This window comes from Rhinolophus sinicus, linkage group LG06 (assembly GCF_036562045.2).
Source record: "Rhinolophus sinicus isolate RSC01 linkage group LG06, ASM3656204v1, whole genome shotgun sequence".
NCBI classification, from domain to species: domain Eukaryota; kingdom Metazoa; phylum Chordata; class Mammalia; order Chiroptera; family Rhinolophidae; genus Rhinolophus; species Rhinolophus sinicus.
In genome coordinates, this window is record NC_133756.1 from 90760138 (window position 1) to 90780615 (window position 20478).

The window sequence follows — 20478 nt, forward strand, 5'->3', positions numbered from 1 at the left end:
GTCTAAAGAATCCAGGTAACAACTTGAAGAACCTCTTACTAACAAAGTTTAGGATGATGCAAGACAATTAGAGTATTAAAAATATAGTAATAATTTATATTGAGGTCAAACAAGACAGTAAGACAGTATGTTTAAATGTATGAGTTAATATCAGTAAATAATTTATCACAAATGTCATTGTCTATGAGTTCATTTTAATTTAAAACAACTGCTCACCTATGGAAAATGTTAGGGAATCAATTCTTCAGTCTAAAAACTATGAAATAAAGAGAATGAAGCATGTATTCTGGTATTCTGACCTTCTTATTAGAACTGTACCTCAAATAATCAAGTAGTTGATATGGGAAAGTTTTTTCGATATAAAAGTATCCCAGTTAAGAAATAATAGAATCAGAATATTACAAGTTTGCAAATCCTAGACAATAATAATCATTGGCTACTAAAATTGTAAAGTTACAAAGCTATTATTCCTGTCACAAAGGGGCTGTTTGTATCAGATTAATCCTTTGGCCTACAGCACTATGAAAACTGGATTAAATATTTTAAAAAAACAAAAAACAAAAACAACTGAAGGCATTAGTGTAACCAAGGCAGCTAAGACTCAAGGTGCTGAAGAAGAAAATGGAAATGCCCTGATGTGAGCCCCATATTAATCTACACAATCCCCTCAAAGCATCTGCTTATTTGTAAAACAAATGAGAGATAAAGTAGAAGCCTTAGTTAGGCCTAAACATGTCAGTTCAAGATCCTAGAGAAGGAACCATGAAAAACTGAATCTCAAACTCTTCATACAATTTCCCCATAAGGAGTATGTCAACTCCGAAACTCAGCACACACAAGGCAAAATGAGTGAAAACATGAAACAGTAACAATGGGACGCTCAGAACTGAGCCGAGAGCCTCCCAGTCTCACAGTGCCAGGAAGTTCAGAGCCTGCCAAGGTGCAGGGCACTGGGAAATACCCGTCTTTCAGTTGAGACCCCCAGAAAGGCTATGCCCTCTGAGTCAGGGCTATAAACCGGGACTAAGGCAAAACAGAAATTGAATAGCCCCAGAATCTAAAAGCCAGGCTGGCCTACATCAAAGTCCTTACCCACATCTCCTGCCACAAAAAAGGTATCATTCTTGGTTTTGCTAAGAACAAAAGACAAGAAGATCTTAAAAACTACACATTACCGTCAAAGGAACAAGAGAACTGTTAGCTGCCTTTAACAGAAAGAATGGAAGTGAGGGTATAATAGAAATACATCTTTGAAGAGAGAAAAAAACCTACCAAGATATCCTTCAAATATGAAAATGAAATAAAGAGATTTTCAGAAAGTCAAACAGAATTTTTCCTTAGTAAACCTGAACTACAAAGAAATTATTTGGGCACAATACAAAAAATAAAAAACACCAAATAATAAATATTGGGATAAGTTTAAATAAGTACTGATGTTTAAAACCTAATAATAATGGCTTATGGGGCTTAAAATGTGTGAAATTAAAATACTTCACAATGAAGGCACAGTAGAAAGGAATAAAGAGACTTGAATAAAAGGGTAAATGTTAAGTATTCAATCTTCCAGTTGAAAAGCAATAATCGTACCAGATTAAATAAAAATACAACCATTTGCTGCTTACAAAGACATATGCCCTAAAATAAGGCATATAAAATGTACTAGGTTGGTGCAAAAGTAATTGCGGTTCTTGCAATTATTTTTAACCTTTTAAACCGCAATTACGTTTGCACCAACCTAATAGAAAGTAAAAGATTTAACCAAGCAAACACTAATCAAAAGAAAGGTGCTCCACATAGACTAATATCAAACTAGACTTTAAGGCAAAAAGTACTAATAAAGATAAAAAGGAACATTTCATAATGATCAGTGATTCAAATTAATAGGAAATGAAATACCAAATTTGTATGTACCCAATAACATAAGTTCAGAACATCATCTCAAATTTGAAATGTTGCATAATTCACTGTAAAACATAGCAAATCACTATGGCCCAAAAACAACTATTTTCTCTTTAAAAAATACAGAAACACCATTTTGCTATATATAGCAATACATGCATAAAGAAAACACACTGGTATACTTTCTTAGTATATTTTGATATACAACATCTGAAAGATCTAAACTTTAACTTATTTTTCTGGTCCTTCACAATTTGATAGTAGATACTCTATAATACCTTAAAATATTCCCGACAATATTCCTGACTATAATTTCTCATGGTGTATTAACCTAATTGCTAAGTTGCTAAAAGGGAAAATTCAATAATGACATTAGACAAAATTCAGAACAGAATCTGCTTTTTATAGAGCTGGTAAATTTGAGATTACAGAGTACTGCAGTCATTATCGTATAACCTGTGGTTTTGTAAATTATGTCACTTAAAGATCTACCTTCTAAAATGTTTTCTGAAAGCCCCACGTTTTTCACAAATGATGGAACAGCATTTCAAAAATCATTTATGAAATAAACAGTCTTTGGATTCAGTTTTTTCTAACTAACTTTATGAACTACAGATAATAACCAACCATTACCTACAGAAATTAGAAACAGGGATAATATGTACAATTAACTCATATAAATTACAAAAGGTTTTAGAGAGCATTTAATGATTGATAAAGTCTGGTAAAGACACTAGTGAGTTTTAAAAATAGGCAGAAAGCAAAATAGCAAAGAGAACAAAGAAGAAAATCTAAAGACCTGGACAGTCTTTTTAGATTATTAAATTAATTGTACAAAAAATTTCAATAGCTATCAACACAACTTTACAAAGACCAATGTCACTCAGTAGTAAGCCAAGGAGGAAACTATAACTCAAGTATCTCTTGCTATTCTATTCCTGAGTTCTTGATAACCAAAGCTATCATTACTCAGATTCTCCAAAGTTTATCCATTAGGATCACCTAGAAACATAGTCTGGCCTCTTAGGCTTTTTCTTTTTTTTTAAATCCTAGACATCTGTTAGCTAGGTCAAGGTCAAGATGGGAATGAATGCCCATATTCCCTATATTTAAAGACGCTCCAAGAGGATAACCCAATTCATTTTCCCAATCTATTTCTTTTTAGACTAACATTTCATTGCAAGAAAAGGAAGAGATAATGGTAGAGTTGAATCCGTATTGACATCTTCAACACATTCAACTTATATTCACTGGAAAACATTTCTGGAAGTCAAATATATCCAGAGCCTGCAATGATTCAAACCAAACATACATACACTTCCAGTTGTCATAATATCAAAATACATTTTAAACCTTATTTCCCCCAACCCATTTACACATATCACATACACACTCTCTCTTACAGTTTTTACTATCACATAAACAAACATACCTTACTCTCCAGTTCTTAGTGAAACCAAGCTAGAACAACAGTTACTGGAACATTTTAAACAGAAAGGTATTTTACTAAATATTAATGCATTTGATAAAATGTGTTCCATAGCACATTAGTCTGCATAATGCAGCTAAAAAGAATAATTCTGTGCCCAAATAATTTTTGCAAATGCAGGAAGCTATATTCATTTCCCACTGCTGTGGAGAATCACAATGTCTATGAAAATACTAAAGGCTCTGAAAAGTCTTGAAGAACACTGTTTTACTTTAACTCAATATTTGCTAATTTATCTACCTTGGAATGCATCCCTCCACCCTACTCTACCCCATTTTATGGGGGATAGTGGGTGAATAAATACCCACTATCTTATGAAAAAATATGTGTTCCCCAGAAACATTTTGGGAAGTACTGCCTTAGAGTATGCATATTCTCACATATAAGATGCATCTAGAATTTAGTTTTTACTAATATATTTACTATGGTTTGCATACCTAACAACACATAAAATGTTTTATTTCATTTGAAATGTCAAATTCTTAAACTAAAAAGAGAGAACATTGATTTTGATCGAATCAAATACGGTTTCAAATAGTACATACCTGTACTTTGCTTTTTCATGAACCCAGACATATTCAGGGTTTTTCAAACTCAAGCGTGCAAGGTCCTTTACAGATTTGGTTTGTGTAGCTGAGAAAAGCAAAGTCTGACGTTTCTTGGGAAGATTTTCAATAATAGCATTCATAGTATCAGCAAAGCCCATATCCAAGATTCTATCTGCTTCATCAAGAACTAAAAAGGGAAAATGCAAGTTTAACCACAATGTTTAAAATATACATTAGGCTAAATGCAATGTGGTGTCCTGGCCTGGATCCTAGAATAGAAAAAGATCATTAGTGGAAAAACTGGTGTAATCCAAATAAAGTCTGGAATTTGTATAACATACATCTCTTAGTTTTGACAAGGGTACCACAGTTATGCAAGATGCTGCAGTAGGGGAAACTGGGGGAAGGCTATAGAGGAATTCTGTATGATCACTGCAACTTTTCTCTAAATCCAGAATCATGCCAAAATAAAAAATTAATTTAAAAAATACATATTAGGTAATATCACTGGTACTGGATGTACCTTAGAAAACTCTTAGCAGTATCAAACACTGAAGTATCTAATTTCATGTATAAGAGTACTTATATTCTTCGATTTTGATTTTTAAAAAATCTAACTATACTCTGAGTTCAGAATCCACAAGCCAAAAAATTAAGCCATTTCTCAGATTGTTTTTGTTTTTAATCATAATATTTATTCAATAAAACATCATTAAAATTTATGAGGGCTCTCTCCTAAATTGAGATATTTTTCATTAAAAATTCATTAGACTCACCTAACATTTGGAGATTGGTGGCATGAAAACATATTGTTTCATCCATGTGTTGAAGAAGCCGACCCGGTGTGCAAACGAGTATATTTATGTTATTGATCCTCTCAGCTTCATGTTTCAGATCCTGAAAACAGTTTTCTTTTGATTACACAGACACATCACTGAGCAGCCTATATAGCAAAACTATAAAAGCCATCTGCATGTGGCAGTTCATCAAAGTAATGTAGATACTCAAGAAATAAATGTAGGGCCGGCCCGGAGGCTCAGGCGGTTAGAGCTCCGTGCTCCTAACTCCGAAGGCTGCCAGTTCGATTCCCACATGGCCCAGTGGGCTCTCAACCACAAGGTTGCCAGTTCAATTCCTTGACTCCCGCAAGGGATGGTGGGCAGCACCCTCTGCAACTAAAATTGAACACGGCACCTTGAGCTGAGCTGCCGCTGAGCTCCCGGATGGCTCAGTTGGTTGGAGCCTGTCCTCTCAACCACAAGGTTGCCGTTTCGACTCCCGCAAGGGATGGTGGGCTGTGCCCCCTGCAACTAGAAAAATGGCAACTGGATCTGGAGCTGAGCTGCACCCTCCACAACTAAGATTGAAAGAACAACAACTTGAAGCTGAACAGAACCCTCCACAACTAAGATTGAAAGGACAACAATTTGACCATTGTTCCCCAATAAAGTCTTGTTCCCCTTCCCCAATAAAAAAAAAAAAGAAAGAAAGAAATGTAACTTCTCTCTGCTATTTCTGCAGCACATTCCAATTTCTAGGCCAAATAAAAGTCCTTAGTGAAGACCTAAAGTGCTCATAGTTCCTCTAGGTTCTTAATAATATGCAGGATTTTGAGACCAAGAAAAATATTATATGAGTGCTCTAAGTCTTGATATCCTCTTAGTACTGCTAAAATCGACTTAAAAACCAGAATTATTCCCATTCTTTGAGTTAGGACCCAGGGGCACTGAACAGGCTCTGTGACACCACTCACTGCACAGCATGGACTACAAAGAGAGTTCACCTCTCTACTTCTCACCTTGAAACAAGAACCACAGAACGTTCATAGTTAAAGCTGGGTGACAGGTACATGAGTATGTGAGGGTTTGTGATGCTCTTTTCTTTTTTTATGTATGCTTGCAAATAAGTTCAAAAAGTCAAGTATCCTCACAGTCTATTGAGACTCTAGCAGACATAAGCATTCCAGCACTCTACAAAAAGGTAGAGAAGCTGAGCACAAAGTTTACCATGACCTAAAATAAACATTTTTCAAAACTATCTTCTATCAGAATGACGTCAGAAACATGGCGGCTTCACGGGTGCTCCTTGAAATCTCCCCTGGAAGATACACATTGAACAGCTATAATTCAACAAAGGATTCCCTACGCAACACAGAAACACAACTGAGAGATCCATGCATCAAAACATCTGAAGGTGGGCAAATCAGGGGCTAACAGTAGAGGACAGGGGGAAGGGCAGAGATGGGGGCCACGGGACACAGCCCAGATCTCCCTGCGGTCCTCGGAGAGGGGAGGTTTGAGACTGCAGGTTCACATTCTGTGGCCCCAGCAATCCTGCCTGATGCATCAGCTTACCATACAGCTGAACTCAGCAATCAGGCAGAGACCTCCAAGCAAAGGCAGAATACAGAAGAGCGACAACAGGGATCAAACAGCCCTCCCTGCCAGGCAGAAAAACAAAGCTGTGGAACCTGGCAGCCTTCTCCCAACCTCCCAGAGCTCCCCTCCCCCACACCCTGCCAGTGTTAGCAGTGGGCCCCAGAAAAAAACAAAATGGTAGCAGTGTTGGATTAAAGAGCAGAATATCCACAGCCCTGAAAACAGGAGAGATAGTTCCTGAGTGGCGGATGCAAGGTGCGCGGCTAATCTCAGTGACGGGGAAGGAGCTACAGGGGCAAGGCAGCACCTGCCCCCTCTCACAGCCTATCCTGCCCCCACCTTTCCCGACTGATCTGAGCAGGTGCACCCAGCGCTGCTGAGGCGCAGAAGCAGCACTGGGATTTCAGAGGCTCAGAACCCCATCGCCCACCACATCCTCTCACAGTGAATGGTGCCCTGAGACCAAGGTGACCTGGTTACAGAGGAGAAGCCCACCTCCCAAGGAAATCTCCCACCAGGCAAGAAGCCTGAACAGCTCAAGAGAAAATAATGGAAGGCAAAATACTGGAACAAACCAAGAGAAAATAAGAAAAAATACTGGAAGACCAAAAAAAAACACCTATTCATATCAACCTGCTCATAGATGCCCAGGAAGAGAAATAATCCAGTAATTGCCGTGAATAACCAAGGTAACAAGGAAGCTCAGAAAGAAAATGAAAGACTTTCAGAAAAATAAACTTAAAGACATGGAATTATGTGACTTAAATGACAGAAAATTCCAGACTGCAGTTCTGAAAAAAACCCAATGAAATGCAAGAAAACTCAGATAGGCAGTTTAATAAACTCAGAAATAAAAATCAATGAACAAATGAGTATTTTACCAAAGATACTGAAATTTTTAAAAAACCCAAATAGAAATTCTGGAGCTGAAGTACTCAATAAAAGAAATGAAGAACTAAACAGCCAGCTTCGGAAATAGAGCTGACCAGGAGGAAAGAATTAGTGACACTGAAGATTCAAATCCAGAAATGACACAGATAGGAGAGAGAGACGTGAGAGTTTTGAGATGAAACTCTACAGGCACTATCTGACTCCATCAGAAACAGCAACAAAACAATAATGGGTATATCAGAAGGAGAACAGAGGGAGAAGGGAACAGAGAGTATATTCAAATAAATAGTCAGCGAGAACTTCCAAAACCCATGGAAAGAACAAGATCCTCGAATCCAACAGGTCTTTTCCAAGGCACATTACATTGAAGCTGCCAAAAATTACTGACAGAAAGAATTCTCAAGGCAGCCAGGAAAAAGAAGGCTATAACATACAAAAGAAAGCCCATTAGATTATTATCAGACCTTTCAGCAGAAACTCTAAAAGCCAGGAGGGAGTAGAATCAAGTATTGAAACTATTGAAACAGAGAAAATACCAGCCAAAAGTACCATATCTTGCAAAGTTATCCTCTAGATATGGAGGAGGATAAAGACCTTTCCAGATATACAAAAGCTGAGGGAATTTTGCACTACAAGGTCTACATTACAGGAAATACTGAAGGAGGCTATTCAACATAAAACAAAAAGAAAGATATAAAAACATGAGCAAGACTACTAACAAACAGAAGCAGGAAATAGCAAATCCTACACAAAATAGGGCACTATACACTTATACATAAAGGGTAAAGAAGATAAAAACATAACAAAAAGAAAAAAAGAAGACAATTTGCTACTGCAACTCAGAACTCAACTCACAGCATAAATAGGGACAATCTGTGACACAAGAAAATAAAAGGCAAGGAAGTAAAGGTCTGAATTTGCAAAGGGGAATGGAGATAAGAAGCATGCTGAAGAAAAAAGCCTACTTTACATATGAAACTTTCTTTTACACCAACTTAATGTAATCACTCAAAAAAAAAAAAAAATACAGAACTGGACATATAACATAAAAAAAGAGGAAACAGAGGGAAAAAATCATACAATACCACCAAACTAAAATAACTAACAGAAACAAAACGGGAAAGAAACAATAGAGACACCAAGCTACCAGAAAATAATAGATAAAATGTCTATAGGAAATCCTCATATATCAATTACCACCCTAAATATAAATAGACTGGACTCACCAATAAAAAGGCACAGAGTAGCAGACTGGATCAAAAACAAAACCCAACCATATGCTGCTGCCTCTAAGAAACACATCTCAGCAACAAGGACAAATATAGACTCAAAGTGAAAGGGTGGAAAACAATACTTCACGCAAATGGCATCAAGGGAAAAGTGGATGTAGCCATATTTATACCTGATGAAACAGAGTTCAGGATAAAAAAGGTAACAAGAAACAAAGATACACATTTCATAATGCTAAAAGGGGACAATACAACAAGAAGACATAACACTTATCAATATACAGAGGGTGCCAAAACAGATGTATACACATTTTAAGAAAGAAAACTGTATTAAAATTGTAATACTCAATATATACCAATAACGAAAGATGAATACAACTCATGTTTGACTTCTGCAATTACAAGACATGCTCAAAGTAGTTACCATCAGCATCCAGATACTTCTATTATGGTAAGCTACTGCTTGAGCAACACTGACTAAAATGTCTACTTGTGTACATTTTTTTGGCACCCCTGGTATAACTTCCCAATCAGGTAGCACCAAAATATATAAAGCAACTACTAACAGAACTAAAGGGAGAAACTGACAAAAAATACAATTATAGTAGGCGACCTAAATACACTACTGACAGCTATGGACATATCATCCAAACAAAAAAATCAATGAGGAAATAGCCTTAAATGACACATTAGACCAAATGGACATAATCGACATTTACAGAGCATTTCATCCTACAACACCAGACTATATAATCTTTCCTAATGCACATGGAATATTCTCAAGGATAGACCATATGTTGGGACACAAAACCAGCCTCAGCAAATTTAAGAAGACTGAAATCATACCAAGCATATTCTCTGACCAGAGTGCTTTGAAATTGGAGATAAACGACCAAAAGAAAGTGGGAAGAACCACAATGTGAGGATTAAACAACATGCTATTAAAGAATATTAAAGACTGGGTCCAAAAAGAAATAAAAGGAGAGATCAAAAGATACACAGAAATAAATGAGAATGAAAATAATCATATTAAAATTATCAGGATGCAGCAAAAGCAGTATTAAGAAAGAAATTTGTATCATTACAGGCCTATCAAAAGAAACAAGAAAAATTCCAAATAAATCTAACATAATATCTTTAAAAACTAGAAAAAGAACAAATGAAACCCAAAGTCAGCAGAAGAAAAGAAATAACAAAAATCAGAGCAGAACTAAATGAAATAGAGAACAAAGAGACAATTTAAAAAAAATTAATGCAACAAAGAGCTGGTTCTTTGAAAAGATTAATAAAATTGAAAACCCCTGGTTAGATTCACTAAGGAAAAAAGAGAAAAGACACAAACAAAATCCGAAATGAAAGAGAAGTTACAATGGATACGACAGAAATATACTACAAAGGATCATATGAGAATACTATCATTATAAGGGTGATGGTATATATATTTTTATAAACTTTTATTTATTTTAAGTGTGTTTTTCCAGGACCCAACAGCTCCAAGTCAAGTAGTTGTTTCAATCTAGTTGTGGAGGGCGCTTCTCTCACTGGTCCATGGGGGTATCAAACCAGCAACCCTGGTGTTATGAGCATCGTGGTCTAACCAACTGAGCTAACCAGCTGCCCCATGGTGATTGTATATTTTGCACGATCTGACACTCTAGTTTATTTTTCTTTTTTTTTCTTTGTTTCCTTCTCCTCCTCCCTGATTCAATTGCTCTGTTTTCCCAAGGGTACATACATATCTCATTAATCTGGTTAATCTTAAAACAAGGACTTAAAAGAAACTGTTTCAGCCACCATAACCAGGCTGTAACTCCCTTGCAATTTTCCACCAGATGACACATGAACTGATCTTATGACCGAGTCCGAGATAACATCCTGAAGTAAACCGGACCCCAGGAGACATTTCCCTGGACGTCAGAACCCAGGAATCACTTGACTACGTCACCCTTTCCTTTTTAGCCTCTTCTCACAGGACTATAAAATCTGGCCATTCTAAGAATAGGGAAGGTGGCCTTTGAGACTGGAGTCCACCATCTTCCTGGAATGCTCGCATTTTGAATAAACCTTTTCTTTCCACCAACCCTTGCCTCTTGAACTTTGGCTTTCGTGGGGCAAGCAGCCGAACCTGGATTTTTTTGGTAACGTTATAAAGGGCTATATGCCACCAAATACAATAAACTAAAAGAAATGGACAAGTTCTTAGAAATATACAACGTTCCTAGACTGATTCACAAACATCTGGAAAATCTAAAAAGGCCAATCAACAGTAAGAAAATTGAAACAATCATCCAAAAGCTCCCCAAAAGCAAAAGTCCAGGACCAGATGACTTCACTAGTGAATTCTACCAAACAGTCAAAGATTTAATACCTGTTGTCCTCAAATTCTTCCAAAAAACTGAAGAAGATGCAATACTTCCTAACTCATTTTATGAGGCCAACATAACTGATACCAAAACATAATAAGGATAACACCAAAAAAACAGACCAATATGTATGATGAATATAGACACCAAAATCCTAAGGAAAATACTAGCAAACTGAATACAACAATACATTAAAAAGATTATACATCATGACCAAGTGGGGTTCATCCCTGGAGCACAAGGATGGTTCAACACATGCAAATCAATCAATGTGATATATCACATAAACAAAAGATAAAAATCATATGATTAAATCAATAAATACAAAAAAAGCATTTGACAAAATATAACATCCGTTTATGATTAAAACAATAAAATGAGTATAGGAGGAAAGTACCTCAACATAATAAAGGCCGTATGCGACAAACCCTTAGCTAATATCATACTTAGCAGGGAAAAACTGAAAGCTTTTCCTCTAAAATCAGGAACAAGACAAGGATGCTCCCTATAACCACTGTGATTGAACACAGTACTGGAAGTCCTAACCAGAGCAATCAGGTAAGAAAAAGAAATAAAAGGCATCCAAATTGGGAATGAAAAAGTGTCATTTTTTGCAGATGACAGGATTCTTTATACAGAAAACCATAAAGACTCCACCAAAAAAATTTAGAAACAATAAACAAATATAGTAAAGTTGCAGGATACAAAATCAGCGTACAAAAATCCATTGCGTTTCTATATACTGACAATGAAATTTCAAAAAAAGAAAAAACAATTCCTTTTGCAATTGAATAGCAAAAAGAATAAAATACCTAGGAATAAACTTAACCAAGAATGTAAAAGACTTATATACTGAAAACTACAAGATATTTTTAAAAGAAATTGAAGAAGACACAAAGAAATGGAAAGACATTCCATGTTCATGGACTGGAAGAATCAGCATAGTTAAAATGGCCATATTACCCAAAGCAATATACAGATTTAATGCAATCCCCATCAAAATTCCAATGGCATTTTTTAAAGAAATAGAACAAAAAATCATCAGATTTGTATGGAACCTCAAAAGACCCCAAATAGCCAAAGCAATCCTAAGAAAAAAGAACAATACTGGAGCTATCACATTCCTTGACTTCCATTTGTACTATAAAGTGACAATAATCAAAACAGCATGGTACTGGCAGAAAAACACACACACAAACGAATGGAATAGAATTGAGAACCCAGAAACAAACCCAAACATATATATGGGCAAATTAATTTTCAACAAAGGAGCCAAAAACATACAATGGAGAAAAGAAAGCCTCTCCAATAAATGGTATTGGAAAAATTGGAAAGCCACATACAAAAGAATGAAATTAGACTGCTTCTGTCACCACGTACCAAAATTGACTAAAAATGAATCAAAGACCTAAACGTAAGACCTGAAACAATAAATTGCATAGAAAAAAGCACAGGTACTAAACTTATGGACCTTGGTCTCAGAGAACATTTTATGAACTTGACCTCAAAGGTAAGGGAAGTAAAAGCAAAAATAAATGAATTGGGCTGTATCAAACTAAAAAGCTTCTGAACAGCAAAAGAAAGCATAAACAAACCAAAGAGGTAAACAACCAAATGGGAGAAGGTATTTGCAAACAATGCCTCCAATAAGGGGCCAATATCCAAAATATATAAAAAAAACTCATACAACTCAACAACAAAAAAACAAATACAATTTAAAAAATGGGCAGAGGACCTGAACAGACATTTCTCCCAGGAAGACATAAAAATGGTCAACAGATTAATGAAAAAATGCTCAACGTCACTAGCTATTAGGAAAATGCAAATCAAAACCACAATGACACAATGAGGTATCACCTCACACCTGTTGGAATGGCTATAATCAACAAGACAAGTAATAACTAGTGTCGGAGAGACTATGGAGAAAAAGGAACCTTCATACAGTACTGGTGGGAATGTAAATTGGTGCAGCCACTGTGGAAAACAGTATGGAAGTTCCTCAGAAAATTAAGAATAGAGTTACCATATGATCCAGCAATCCCTTTCCTGGGTAGCTACCCAAAAAATCTGAAAACATTTATCTGTAAAGATATATATATCCCTATGATCATTGCAGGATTATTCACAGTGGTCAAGACATGGAAACAACCAAAGTGTCCTTCAATAGACGATTGGATAAAGAAGATGTGATACATATACACAATGGAATATTACTCAGCCATTAAGAAAAGATGAAATACTGTCATTTGTGACAACATGGATGGATCTTGAGACTATCATGCTAAGTGAAATAAGTCAGACAGAAAAAGTCAAGAACCATATGACTTCACTCATTTGTGGGATATAAAACTGAAAGCAACAAAGGAATAAGACAAAGAAACAGAAACTCATAGATACAGACAACAGTTTAGTGGTTACCAGAGGGTAACGGGGGGAAGTTGGTAGAAAAGGGAAATGGGGGTCAAATACCAGGGGGTGCCAAAAAATGTATACAAGTGGACACTTTGGTCAACATTGCTCAAGCAGTAATTTGCCGTAATCAGAAGTGACTGGACCCTGATGATAACCACTTTGAGCACCTCTTGTAATTGCAGAAGTCAAACGTGACTTGTATTCATCTTTGTTATGGGTATATACTGATTATTACAATTTTAATAGTTTTTTCCTTTTTAAAATGTGTATACATTTTTTTGGCACCCTCTGTATATGGTGATGGAAGGAGAACTGACTCTGAGTGGTTAACACAATGTAATATATGCAAGGTGTGGACAAAAATTGCGGTGAATGTTTAAAGAAAAATTATTACAGTAAAAAGCACATTGCCATTAATCTCCCTCCAAATACTCCCCCTCACTTTGAACATACTTATCCCATCGTTCTTGCCACTTTCTGAAGCAGTTCTGGAAGTCCTCTTTCGTGAGTGTCTTTATTTGTGTTGTCATGGCTGCCTCGATGTCCTGAATCATTCTGAGTTTGAGGAAGAGCCAGAAGTTGCACAGTGCCAGATCTGGTGAATAAGGTGGATGAGGACACACCGTAATGTTTTTATTTGACATAAATTGCCATACCACAAGTGATGTGTGACATGGAGTCTTTCCGTTGGGATCCAAAAATACAGTGAATGCTGCTGCCGAGTGCCATTCAATGCAATGGCAGGGATCTTCAATACGGGAAGCGGCGCGCTGAACCTCAGTAACAGTGTGTGAGAAGTTTCAATTTGTTCAGTGCAGGCAGTCAAGTGTGAGCTATAGTTGAGAGAAGGTGTGTATTAAAGTGTACCAGAAATCATCCTCCATCATGACAATGCTCCATGTCACACATCGCTTCTGGTATACAACAATTTCTGTCAAATAAAACATTATGGTGTGACCCCATCCATCTTATTCACTGGATCTGGCACCGTGTGACTTCTGGCTCTTCCCCAAAGTCAAAATCATTCAGGCCATGAAGGCAGCCACAATAGCACAACTAAAGACATTCACGAAAGAGGACTTCCAGAACTGCTTCAGAAAGTGGCAAGAACGATGGGATAGTAAGTGTGTTCAAAGAGAAGGGGAGTATTTTGAGGGGAATTAATAGCAATGTGTCTTTTACTGTAATGAATTTTTTTAAACATCATTTTACTGTATTGTTTGATCTACCTCATAGATGATACATTACAAAAATGTACACTTATTAACCAAAGCCTGTATAATTTTATTAACCAATGTCACCCAATAAAGTTAATTAAAAAAACAAATTTTTAAAAAGACTATCTTCCTTTCTTCTGCTACTGACCCAGCAATGTTCTGAATTATTCAGTCTGTTAGATACCTTATTAAAAGGAACTAGTCCATATACTGAAATGGTACTTTTCCCAATGTATATTAACAAATAGATTTACAAGTTGGTTAGAGTAAATTAGTCTCAGAACCTGATCAATTCAGATACCCTGACAAAATGGACTTTCTGGATCCAAGAAACTGACAACCAGACTCTAGATGACAGGTTGCTACCACCCCGTCTAGGGGGCCAGCCTGTCTTTTGGATGAAATCGCCATCTCTTCCCGGTCAGCTGCCACACTCCTCCGACATAAGTTATAGAAAAGAAAGAAAGACAAGGACAAACCTTTCCACCAATGATGAGACCAGCTGAAAAGTCGTGGTTCTTCCCTACTTTTCGGAGAACCTCAAAAGTCTGGTAGGCCAGCTCTCTTGTAGGTGATATAATCAGTACTCCCAGCCCATCTGTTGAGGTCCACTGCAGACGATATAAGGCTTCTAGCACCTCAAAAAAAAAGACAGCAAGTTCGTGTTCAGTAAGTCCTTAGAGAAGTCACCTTTTTGATTCCTGAGTCAACCTTGCCCCTCCAGATCAGAGGCACCAGCCAAGCAGATGGCATACTAGTCACAAGTTTTATCCAATCAGAAAGAAATTGTTTTGTTTTTTCTCTTTCTTCCATCCACCAGAAGCATTCTCTCCCAAGTCATAGAGGGAAGGGAAAAGACGCTCCATAGCAGCTCAGCTGTTGCCAGAGACACACCGTGAGGAGACTGGCAATCAGTGAAAGGTATGTGCAGTCCACAGACTGTTAAAACAGATTTCATAAACATATGTTATCACTCTCTGAACAGAAACCACATTAAAAATAAACTCATCTGTGTAGCTGCTGTAGTTATACACTAACAATTTTCTAGTTGTGAAGTGACACCATTATAAAAAGAATAGGATTTAAGAGAAAAATGATTTTATAAAACTTAGAACAAAAACTCAAAATGTGATTTTTCTGAGCCAATTATTTTGTAGGAATTAAATTATGATACCAACTGTACAACTGAAATATAAGTGAATTCCTAAGAGCCTCTATTGACAGATATCAATGTCCTGGAAAATTCTCAACAAGTGACCAATCTTCTTAAAGTGAGCATATTTCAGCTTTATCCAAAAACGAGTGGCAAGTATAAATGTCATTGACAGGTTTGCAAGAGTAAGCACAGAAAGAGCTTTGCCCCCGGTGTTAGAGCAGAGCAGAACCATTCTGACTTGCTACCCTTTAGAAATGTAATGGCTTGTCAAGGCACAATCACTCATTCAATAAATTACTGACTGCTCACCATGGACAAGGTGCTGTGCTACGACCTGTGGAATAAGGTGAAGAACAAGAGAGATGTGGCACCTGTCTGACAAAGCTTGCATTCTAGCCAGGGAAATCAAACACAACACAACTCTTCACTTAAGTATTTATTTCTATCTAGGCACAGAATGTTTTAAAATCATGAAACAGAGAATCAGACCCAATATGAATAAAATACTTACTGGAACAAGGAAAGCCAAAGTCTTGCCAGATCCAGTTTTGGCAGCTCCAAGAACATCTTTACCTTGCAAAGCCAAGCCAATGGTCTGCTTCTGTATCTCGGTTACCAAACGGTACTGGGCTTCCTGCAAACCTGCAAGTGTGAAAGGGAGGAGAATGACACTTTAGAAAACTCCTACAGAACAGTGTTATGGGCTGAACTGTGCGCTGCTCCATACGATGAGGCACTAACCCCCCAGTACCTTAGAACGTGACTGTATTCGGATACAGAGCCTTTGAAGAGGTGATTAAGTTAAAATGAGCCCATTAGGGTGGACCCTAATCCCATCTGACAGGTGTCCTGGTAAGGGAAAATTCAGACATACAAATGTGAGTGCACAGAAAGAAAATCCTGTGAAGAGGCACCAACAGGGCAGCCATCTATAAGCCAAGAAGAGGCCATCTGTAAGCCATTATGACTATCAGAAGGAACAACCCTGCCAGCATCTTGATCTTTGGACCTTCAGGCCCCAAAACTGTGAGAAAATAAATTTCTGTTGTTTAAGACACCTAGTTTGTGGTATTTTGTTCTGGTGGTGCTCGCAAACCAATACAAAAGGTGTCATGCTTTTGTTTGCTCTCTTGCTTATTTTAACATAATTAAGTTTCATTTTAAATGTTCAGAGGCCCTAACAGCTTGTTTTTTCACTACTGTTCTTTAACTAGTCTAGAAAGGATAAGAATGACAAACTGGTAAAACTTAAATGAATTGTTTTTTGGTTTTTTTAAGTTTATTACGGTGACATTGATTAGTAACATTATATAAGTTTCAAGTGTGCAATTCTATAATACATCATCTGTACATTGCATTGTGTGCTCACCACCCAAAGGCTAGTCTCCCTCCATCACCATAAACTTGGCCCCCTTGACCCTCTTCATCCTCCTCCATCTCCCTTCCCCCATGGTAACCACCCTTCTGTTGTCTGTATCTATGAGTTTGTTTTGTTTGTTGCTATTTTATATCCCACATGAGTGAAATCACATGGTTCTTGTCCTTTTCTGTCTGACTTACTTCACTTAGCATGATACTCTCAAGATCCATCCATGTTGTTGTAAATGACAGTATTTCATCTTTTCTTGTGGCTAAGTAGTATTCCATTGTGTATATGTACATCTTCTTTATTCGATCACCCACTGAAGGACTCTTAGGTTGTTCCCATTGTCTTGTCTATCATGTATAATGCTGCAATGAACATAGGGGTACATATATTCTTATCAATAATATTTTCAAACTTTTCAGTAAATATCCAGAAGAGGGACTGCTGGTCATAAGTTCTGTTTTTAATTTTTTGACGAATATCCATACTGTTTTCCAAAGTGGCTGTACCAATTTACATTGCCATCGGTAGTGTACCAGGGTTCCTTTTTCTCCATAGCCTCTCCAACACCTGTTATTACTTGCCTTGTTGATGACAGCCATTCCAACAGGTGTGAGGTTCTAGCTCATGGTGATTTTGATTTGCATTTCCCTGATAGTGAAGCTGAGCATCTTTTCATGTATCTGTTGGCCACTTGTATGTCTTCTTGGGAAAAGTGGTCAAGTCCTCTGCTCGTTTTTAAATAGGGTTGTTTGTTTTTCGGTTGTGAATATGAGTTCTCTATGTTTTGGAAATTAGCCTCTTTTCAGAGGTAGTTCAGTATTGTTTGCAAATATCTTCTCCCATTCAGTTGGGTGCCTTTTTGTTTTGTTAATGGTTTCTTTTGCTGCGCAGAAGCTTTTTAGTTTGATGTAGCTCCATACTTTTTTTTTTTTTTTTTTTTTTTTTGCTTTTACTTCCCTTGCCTTTGGGATCAAGTTCACAAAATGTTCTCTGAGACCAAGGTCCAAGAGTTTAGTACCTGTTTTCTTTATGTATTGTTTCAGGTTTTACATTTAGGCCTTTGATCTGTATTGAGTTAATTTTTGTGTATGGTGTCAAATAGTAGTCTACTTTCATTTTTTACATGTGGCTGTCCAATTTTCCCAACACTGTTTATTGAAGAAGTTTTCTTTTTCCATTGTATATTTTTGGCTCCTTTGTCGAAAATTAGTTGCCCGTGTACATGCGGGTTATTTCTGGCCTCCCAATCCTATTCCATTGGTATGTGTGTCTGTTTTTCTGCCATTACCATATTGTTTTGATTACTGTAGTTTTGTACTATAATTTGAAGTCAGAGGCTTTATTTTTTTTTTTTTTCCAGAATTGCTTTGGCTATTCAAGATCTTTCGTGGTTCCATTTGATAGTCATTGCATTAAATCTGTATGTCGCTTTAGGTAATATGCCCATTTTAACCATGCTGATTCTTCCCATACATGAACATGGAATATCTTCCTATTTCTTTGTGTTTTCTTCAATTTCTTTCAACAATATCTTGTAGTTTTTAGTGTATAGGTCCTTCACATCCTTTAACTTTATTCCTAGGTATTTTATTCTTTTTGTTGCAACTGCAAATGGAAACTTTTTTTTCCATTTCTTTTTCTGATATTTTATTGTTAGTATATAGGAATGCAGTGGATTTTTGTACACTTCGTGTCCTACAGCTTTACTGTATATATGGTTTCTAATAGTTTTCTAGTAGAGTCTTAAGGGTTTTCTATGTAAAGAATCATGTCATTTGCAAAAAGTGACAATTTGACTTCTTTATTCCTAATCTGGATGCCTTTTATTTCTTTCTCTTGTCTGACTGTTATGGCTAGGACTTCCACTCCTATGTTGAATAACACTAGTGAGGGTGATTATTTTTGTCTTGCCCCGATCTTAGAGGAAACGCTTTCAGTTTTTCCCCACTGAGTATGGTATTAGCTGAGGGTCTGTTGTATATGACCTTTATTATGCTTAGGTACTTTCCCTCTAAACCCATTTTATTGATTGTTTTCATCATAAATTAATGTATCTTGTCAAATGCTTTTCTGCATCTATCAATATGATTTTTATCCTTTATTTTGTTAATATGGTGCATTACACTGATCAATTTGCATATACTGAGCCACCCATCCTTGTGCCCCTGGAATGAACCCCACTTGATCATGATATATTAACTTTTTAATGTATTGTTGTATTCGATTTGCTAGTATTTTCTTTAGAACTTCTGCATCTATATTCAGAGATATTGGTCTCTAATTCTCTATGTTGTCCTTGCCAGGTTTCAGTATCACGGTATTGTTGACTTCATCAAATGAGTTAAGAAGCATTGCCTCTTTTTCAGTTTTTTGAAGATAGGTATTAAGTCTTCTTTGACTGTTTGGCAGAATTCACTAATGAAGCCATCTGGTCTTGGACTTACTTTTGGGAAGGTTTTTGATGACTGGTTCTATTTCCTCATTGCTGATTGGTCTATTTAAATTTTCCAGTTCTTCATGATTCAGTCTAGGAAGGTTGCATATTTCTAAGAACTTGTCCATTTCTTCTAGGTTATTAAATTTGGTAGTGTATATAGCCGTTCATAGTATTCTTGCACAGTCTTCTTCATATTTCTGTAGTGTCCACTGTAACTTCTCTTTCATTTCTGATTTTGAGTCTTTTCTCCTTAGTGAGTCTAGCCAGAGATTTGTCAATTTTATTAATCTTTTCAAAGAACCTGCTCTTTGTTGCATTAATTTTTTCCTATTGTCTTTTTGTTCTCCATTTCATTTAATCCCGTTCTAATTTTTATTATTTCTTTCCTTCTACTAACTTGGGGCTTCAATTGTTCTTTTCCTAGTTCTTTAAGGTGAAATGTTAGGTTGTTTGAGATTTTTCTTGTTTCTCAATGTAGGCCTATAATGTTGTAAAAGCCCTTCTTTTCTTTTTTTATTTTAATTGGAAAAGAAAAATAAATATTTTAATATATTTATAGAAATAAAAAAGGGCATTAGAAGTATGACTTCAGAAAAAATTGGAGAGTTCTGCAAACTTTACAAGCAATGACTGTACTTAACTAATGATACCCAAACAGAAAACCACAGAGAGTCTACACAAGTGACTACAAAGACATGCTCAGTAAGATCTAGCTGCAAAGTCATAAGTTATGTTTAGACAACATTTTACAGGCAATCACTTTAACAAATAACCTAGTATAAAAAAAAACAACAACCCTACTTCTGTATTAAAAATCCTTTCCCCATGATCCTCAGGTAACCTGATGACTGTCTACTATACATTCTAAAAAAATTTGGACAAGGCTCAATTCTGTTGCCTCTAATTTTTGGAGATCCAACAGAGCTCACACAATACTCAGAACTTGCCCTTCAATTCCTGACCAGGGAACATTTTGGCCACATGCCAAAAGGTCCTTGTCCCTCTTGACCGTCTCTCCTGAGAGTCCATTACTGACCAGAGTCCAAGTTGTTGCAGTGCTTGGGCACCACTGAGTTTTGCTTGTGAGATT

General features: G+C 36.6%; 1 protein-coding gene across 2 annotated transcripts in view; it reads right to left on the reverse strand.

The window, feature by feature from the left end:
* The window catches only part of DDX10 (DEAD-box helicase 10), a 289111-nt gene that overhangs the window by 255818 nt on the left and 12815 nt on the right, over window positions 1–20478 (reverse strand). For both annotated transcript variants that reach the window (XM_019714905.2, XM_019714904.2), the window contains exons 3-6: window positions 16094–16224; window positions 14906–15064; window positions 4713–4833; window positions 3934–4123 (exon numbers count right to left, since the gene is read on the reverse strand). In XM_019714905.2, coding sequence (XP_019570464.2) covers window positions 3934–4123; window positions 4713–4833; window positions 14906–15064; window positions 16094–16224 — 601 coding nt within the window. The remainder of the gene's footprint in view (window positions 1–3933; window positions 4124–4712; window positions 4834–14905; window positions 15065–16093; window positions 16225–20478) is intronic.